Here is a 7528-nt window from a genome sequence, read left to right as displayed (position 1 = left end):
TATTATCCATAACATTTTCACCCCTAACGCCAGTTGGTTTTGAGGCCGAAAATAGAAAAGTAGAGATAATATTAAAGACAACAGTACAAAATAAGAGCTTTTTATTATTATAGTCTGTTTCAAGCTCCATAGTACCACTTGGTATGCAATAAAATGCTCTGTAACGGTATGCAATACACAATAGTTTTTTAAAATATCAGTTTCTTTCTGATTGATCATTTCCAAAAGACAATTAATTAGAGACATAAATTAATGTAGTTTGTTGGATATCATTCAACCAAACTGTTAACCAATGTATAATGAAAACTCAAGAGAGATTAGTTCAGTTATTTGACTCAAGAGAGAAACTTAATAAGAATGAAATTCATTTCATTGCATCAGTTCTGTACAAATCCTATATTACAGGTCATTATTCTATGGGAAAATTTCTGGTGTATCCATACGGACTTTAAAAACAGCCAATTTCCCCATAAAGAGACCATAATATTCAATATCCTCATAAAAACTTAACTTCCTTTCTTTTATCCTCTTTCATTTATTTAACTTTTCATTTAATTATTTTAAAAACAAAATTGATAAATATATCCTCCTCTCTCCTTCTCCTTCACTGAAACATATATGAGAAATCTAGTCAGCTCTCATCAGGATTGAGTTTAATTTGACAAATTCTACATCTGTCAGAAATGGCTACCCAACTGCTGAGTAAGGAATCCGTTTATTTACTTATAAAATTGATCCGAAAGACCTGAGAAAATGAAGTTGGATGTCAGAAGAGGATGTTGAGCTTTGTGAAAGAAAAAAAAAGGAAAATCGTGATGATTCAAGGATCATTTTTTAACACTACTGCTATTATGATGCTGAGCAATTATTTTTTTCATTAAATTTCCCAAATACAACAGCAACACATTTCGACCAGCATGTTTTCTCAAAATTTGAACTGGTATGATTTTTTTTTTTTTTAAAGTACCTTTAAAATTGTTCTTTTCATACCGAGAGGCAAGAAGCACCCGCTGGTACAGTACAATGATTGAACTTCATGTAATCCGTGTGCCCATGGTGCTTTGCAGTGTTAAACAGAGAGCAACTATCAAAGGAAAAGCAGATACTTTATCATTTAATGAAACATGAGAGGGATTTCAATAATCCAAATTTAGGAATTTCCGGTGGAATGCCCTCTTATAAAGCTATTTTCATAAAGTGACCCTGCCTATTTTCATAGATCCAACTGATGAGAGTCTAAATTAAGCCATGAATAATCACAGTGAAGGAGAATGAGAGAGGAGGGTATATTTGTCAATTTCGTCTTTAAAACAATTATATAAATGATAAATAAAGGGAAGAAAAGAAAGAATGTTAAGTTTTTATGGAGATATTTGATATTATGGAGTTTTCATGGGAAAATAGGCTATATTTTGAAAGTTCGTATGGGTACAATGGAAATTTTCACTTCTGTGAGAAAATTTCCAGTGTATCCATACGGAAAATTATTCTATACGGCTCCTGACTGGGAAATGGGAAGCTCAAGACATATATTCACACATAGCAGTTGTATCCCCACCCCTTTCCAATTGCCTTGTCCATTTTCACGGCCCATCGTAACGAGACATCAGGCTCAAGGACTTTAGAAAGAACATGTACAGGCAAAACCCCTCATGCCTATTCAATTTCACCCTCCTTGCATATAGTACTTGCAAAGCCCTTCAATAAGAGTGCAATAGGTCATGGCATCAGGATCAACCCAACCCCTTTGGAAATCATGACATCTAGAATATTCATTTTGCCTTGTCAATTTATTTTCCTTGCACGAGTCGGAATCTGCTGTAATTGAGAGAGGAATTATAGGATCCTAAAATTCCGATATCAACCATTCAAACTTTTCCGTGTGCAGATCTCGAAAATGTTCTCAGAAAAGTAAGTTTTCATGCACACATCTCGAGAAAGACCAACGGTTGGAATCGGGATTACAGGGTCCTGTAATTCGCCGAGAATTACAGCAGATTTATTTTCCTTTCACAGCCCATTTATTTATAAGAATTAATGTTATACGAGATTACATTAATTGGGTTGACATCCTAGCCTATTAGGTATTTTGTAGAGCACCAAAGTAACAGCCAGCCTCAACATTTGTGAGATCTTGATGGACTGTTGTGCACGAATGAATTAGGTTTAAACCGTCACAGAAAACCAAACATTAGGCTGACCTGATTCTGATTTCATTCGTGCACAGCAGTCCATCAAGATCTCATAAATATATTATTCATTAGGAACGATTCCTTGAGTTTGGGTTAAGACAGTGGGGTAAGGTTGTTAGAGATTTTGGTGAGGCAGGTTGGTTCTTGGCATCGGCCAGAAGCAAGCAAATAGGGATGAAGATTGGGATTGGTACCATTGGGAAGGTGAAAACAAGGGCTCATCTCAGCACTCAGCACTCAGCACTCAGCACACAGCCGCTGAACGATAAAACAAAAATGTGGAAACTAGGGTTTTTAGGGTGTCAATGACAAAACTGCTGTTTCCAATGGGCTGGGCCTGGGCCTCAATTTCTTTCTTTTTCATTTTAGCATTTTCGGCCTTCGTACTCGACCCCCGTTTTATGTTTGACGCAAGTGCTGAACATATAAAGTTTAGCTTTGACTTTGATAGTTTGATGATATAAATCAAGCTTTTTACAGCCGACTTAATTGGTTGGTTGTGACGAGGGTGAGTACAACATTAATTAATGCTTACACTTGTATCATATATTTTTCGGCTTAATTATATGAAGCTTAGAAATGATTTTCGGATTTAGTTAACATGCGATGCTTAGATCATACTTTATAGTTCAATGGGTGGGGTAGTTGCAGACTGCTTTAGCAAGCCGGAGCAACAGCAAATCCTTGTAGACAACTAGAGATATATAATAATATAAAGCAAACAAGTACTAACTAAAGAGTCTAGGTAGTATGACATCGGTGTCATATGACACCAACTACAAAATTAATTGAATAGACTTCAAACGACTAATTCAAACCGTTCAAACCAATTTACTTTATGAGTGATGCGTTTACATACAATTTTTTATATTTTCTAATTATTTTAGTATCAAATCAAGTGGTCAAAAATGCTAAAAAATGAATTCATTAAAATTAACTTAAAAACTCACACATTTGACCGTTTGTCTTCATACTAAATAAATTCGAAAAATTATAAATTTTGCATATAACACAACTAATGAAATAGATGGATTTGAACAGTTTAGATTCACTGTTTGAAGTCAATTCGATAGGTTTTGGAGTTGGTGTTATATAAGCTGAATGACACCGATGTCATACTAGCCAGACTCCTAACTAAAGGTCGGTTTTCTAGTATTATAGTTCTTTTCATGCTCCATAGGCCATAGCACCCGTTGTAACTAATTTCTAGTATATACAAAAATAGTTACAAGTTCTATACAAAGCCATTTCCAACTTGCAATCACAACTTTAGGGGTAGGTAGGGTTAAAATATATGTACAAAATCACCCCCAAAAAGTTGCATTACACATCATACATCATAGCCAGGATTAACCTTCTGTTGAATATTGCCATAGCTCTCCAATTCAAGCATATCCTCTTTACTACCAAGAAATAAGGGAAGTCTCTGGTGCAATTCAACAGGTTGAATAGCAAGAATGCGGTGTTTACCATCTGAACCCCTGCCACCTGCTTCTTCAACTAAGAAACTTAGAGGGTTCGCCTCGTAAACTAAGCGTAAATGGTCTCTAGGGTTCATAGCTATACCTCCATACAACAGTGTCCTGTGGAGGTCAGCTACAAGAGAACATATGTACCGAGCCGAATACTTCTTACCAGTTTGTCCCTTTCCTTGTCGCACCGTGTCTATGTACTGCCTTAGACCTTCTGGCCAATCAAAATATCGGGCATCATTTACTGAGTATATCTGACCTGTTGGTTGTATTAAAAATGATAAAGAAAAGGGAGAAAATAAGATAAATTTGGAATTAATAAACTGATAGCTGTCTGAAGCTTAATTGCACAAAAGAGGTCAACTGGGTTTTAATTGCACAAGGGATGGTTGATTCAAAATAAAACCAGTCTTAAATCATATGTTACTGAGCTAATTGATTTTGCAAGACCGCTGAAATTTAAAAAAAAAAAAAAAAAAGGCAATCTTACCCCTTGGAGGAACTTTTATATCTGGATGTGTCAGAACAAATTCTCCAATTGTCTGGTCCAGAGTGAAGGCATGTGTACCCTTACCCGGCCCGAAACTTGCGCAAAAAATTGTGGCCGACGAGTACAGCACATATGCAGCAGCAATGAGGCGGGCCCCACTTTGTAGGGAGTTCACTTGTGCCTTCTCTTCAGTAGGCAGATGGTCAATTTCCTCAAGCCGGTGGTACACCCCGAAAATGGTGCCTGATAAAATAGATGAAGTAATTACGGTTTACAGATAGAATAACGAGAGGCAAACAGAAAAGAATGTGGAAAGCAAATTTCTTTTGATTTTGTAAGTTACTTTTTATGATGTAAAACTGTTTGGTACCTTATTGCTTCCTATAAAAAAATTTAAACATTGCCTGTAGAAGATCATCTTGGCCCTATACTTATTTTTGAAAAATCGATTTGGCATTTAGTTGAATAATTGGGACCAAACTCACACATCAGCCAGTTCAGCAACTAAATTGACTTGGCTCAAACAATTTAGGGACCACAGACGATTGCTTACATAATGCCTGTCCAATTTATTCTAACAAAACAATAATTAAGAAAAAAGAGAGAGGTCACAAACTAAGGTACCACCTGTTGGTATAGAGGCATCGATGTTTCTAGAACCATCTAGAGGGTCGGTGACGACCACAAACGGGCCTTCATCAGATATCCAGACAGGGTTTTCATCCTCTTCTGATGCCATTGCTGCTACTTTCCCAGAGCTCTTTAGAGAAGCCAGTATAATCTCATTCTACAATCAATGACAAAAGAAACTAAGGGGCTGATTAGATCAGTATACTTGTTGATTTCATATTTCATCTTAAATTATAGCAGTCTAAGAGTAAATTCACTTTAATTTGTTGAATTCAGTTGACTAGTATAACACCTAAGATCGAACCAAGCTCCTTGTGAACCAAAAGGTCATCTTTAAATTAATTAATTTTGACCTTATAACATCTATATATGTTTACCACACCTCCATATATATATATATGGAGAGAGAGAGAGTAGATAATATACAAACGTTTGTTTCTAGACTCAGAAATAAACGATTCGGTTCTCCGATTTTCAAAGTCCAAGCAGTCGATCCAAACCGTTAGATATTCAATATATATTAAAATGTGCTTGGAGACGAAATTTTATATTTTTTGAAATTTTTTTTACTATTTATTAAGCTGGTTTGAAAATTGTTGTTTTTATTAAAATTCTGCACTATTGAAAAACAACGATTTTCAAACTAACTTAATAAATAGTAAAAAAATTACAAAAAATATAAAATTTGGTATCCAAGCATATTTTAATATAGATTGAATATCTAACGGTTTTGATTGACCATTTGAACTTTGAAAATCGGAGAACCGAACAGTGTTCCTGAGTCCAGGAACAGTATATTAGCCATTCTCTCTCTCTCTCTCTCTCTCTCTCTATATATATATATATATATATAGAGTTAGGCTGGGGTGCTATGGATAGCATAGAGGCCTCTATGCTACGGCTCAATATTCGAGTTTTCAAAATCCAAACGGTCGATCCGAACCGTTCATCTTATTCTCCATATTAATATCTGCTTGGAGACCAAATTTTACATTTTTCTGAATTTTTTTACTATTTATTAAGTATTTTACAAAATTGTTGATCCAACGGTGGCTGCACAAAACAGTAAAACCGTTGGATTAGCGACTTTCAAAGTGGCTTAATAAATAGTAAAAAAATTCAGAAAATTATAAAATTTGGTCTCCAAGCAGATATTAATATGGAGAATAAGATGAACGGTTCGGATCGACCGTTTGGATTTTCAAAACTTGAATATTGAGCCGTAGCACGGGAGGCCACTATGCTATCCATAGCACCCCAGCCTAACTCTATATATATATATACACATATATATAAAATTAAGAAATTGATTCATACAGAAATTATATCGAGTGGTTTCTGTGCATCCCGACCCGAATCCGCACTGGAACTCCTCCCATCTCCACCGCTGTTTCCAACCTCATGGTTAAACGGAGAAGCGACGAGAGCAGCAATCCTTTTGCACGCGGTCTGCATGTGAGCGAGCAGTACAGCCAGGTCATCACCCACGTGGGCCCCTCCACTTCCGACGAACTCCAGCAGAGTCTTCCTCCCCTTTTCCATGTGATACTGCTTGGTACGCAAAGGTGGGGGAGGAGAAGACATCTGAGAGCTGGTGCTGATAGAGGCCGCGGCGCGGGGCGGAATCAGACAGCGGTGGACGACGGAGAGGCGGCGGAGGCACGGTGGTGATGGGTGGTGGGAGTTGGATAAAGGAGTGAAGGTGGTGATGGTGGTGTGAGAGGATAAGTGCGAAAGCATTATTATTAAATTAAATTTATATATAATCAAAGAAGAAATATTACGAAGTACGAGTGTGTTGTATTGTGTGGATTGGGTTAGGTCTCAATGTCTCATCACTTTATCTAATTTATCCAACAAATAATTCATTAAAGCAAGTAACGAAACACAAGTATGCCGGCGATTTTTATTAATAACCAAAAAAAAAGTTTTTTATAAAAATACCCTCAAAATATGAGTTTTTTCAAATATAATCAAACCGCCCGGACACAGGCGGTTTGTTTTTTTTTTTTTTTTAGAGAGATCTGATTTTTTTTCTTAATATTTTCATTTGTGAAGTTTTGGTTTTTTTTTTTTGTTTAGGATATTTGCCAAAAAATAAAACATTTGATATATTTATAAGTGGTGTCGTAACTCTTTATAACTTTGATTTGATTTGTCAGTTGAATATCACAAGTCTAAATATAACACTAATTAAGGACTAGGCAAATGCCCACTGATTTGATTTGTCAGTTGAATATCATCAAGAATCTTAACTCATTTGAGAATTAAGAGAAATGAAAATTGAAGAGATTAAAGTGAAAACCCTCTGTACTATTTTTTTTTTTTTCCTTCTTTTTTTTTCTTTACGGGAGAGAAGGTCCCTTAATTAAGGATAATAACTTGTTGTTTCACTCAGCACACACAAAATTTTGTATGTATAAAGGGTTCAAGTATGGATTGATACAACATGTAGAGCATTCAAAAATACATAGAATTGATATAAATTTCAACTTATTTGGATTTTTCTACAATTAGTTATGAATTTTCAAAGTTTAATTTTCGAAAAAACTTTAAACACCCATAACTTTGGCTAGGAAAGTCGAATTTATGCGTATGAGCACTTTTCGGAAAGAGGAAGACGAGACGGATCTGATTTTGCCCTGTGAAACACCGGGCATCGGAAGCATCAAAATTTTAAAAAAATATCGTTTAGTGCCTCAAAAATCCAGTTTAAGTTTTCGTTCGATGGTAGGCATTAAAAA

The 7528-nt window shown here is 35.7% G+C and overlaps 1 protein-coding gene across 1 annotated transcript; it reads right to left on the bottom strand.

Moving 5' to 3' along the window:
- Positions 1–3351: 3351 nt before the first annotated feature.
- Positions 3352–6577, bottom strand: LOC144571791 (Inositol monophosphatase family protein). The gene is made up of 4 exons (XM_078321170.1): positions 6102–6577; positions 4782–4941; positions 4155–4397; positions 3352–3923 (listed from the first exon to the last, which is right to left on the bottom strand). The coding sequence occupies exons 1-4, from the start codon at positions 6522–6524 to the stop codon at positions 3523–3525; spliced, it is 1227 nt and encodes a 408-aa protein (XP_078177296.1). The 5' UTR covers positions 6525–6577; the 3' UTR covers positions 3352–3522.
- Between the last annotated feature and the right edge of the window lie 951 nt (positions 6578–7528).

This window comes from Carex rostrata, chromosome 19 (assembly GCF_964058835.1).
Source record: "Carex rostrata chromosome 19, lpCarRost1.2, whole genome shotgun sequence".
Classification (NCBI taxonomy): Eukaryota; Viridiplantae; Streptophyta; class Magnoliopsida; order Poales; family Cyperaceae; genus Carex; species Carex rostrata.
This window is presented reverse-complemented; position numbering and strand designations above follow the sequence as displayed.

Coding starts and splice junctions, on each gene's coding strand:
- LOC144571791 (XM_078321170.1), bottom strand. CDS start 6,524: ATGCTTTCGCACTTATCCTCTCACACCACCATCACCACCTTCACTCCT. Junction 4,398..4,781: donor CGATGCCTCTATACCAACAG/GTGGTACCTTAG, acceptor CTATTTTATCAG/GCACCATTTTCGGGGTGTAC. Junction 3,924..4,154: donor TATAAAAGTTCCTCCAAGGG/GTAAGATTGCCT, acceptor TACAACCAACAG/GTCAGATATACTCAGTAAAT.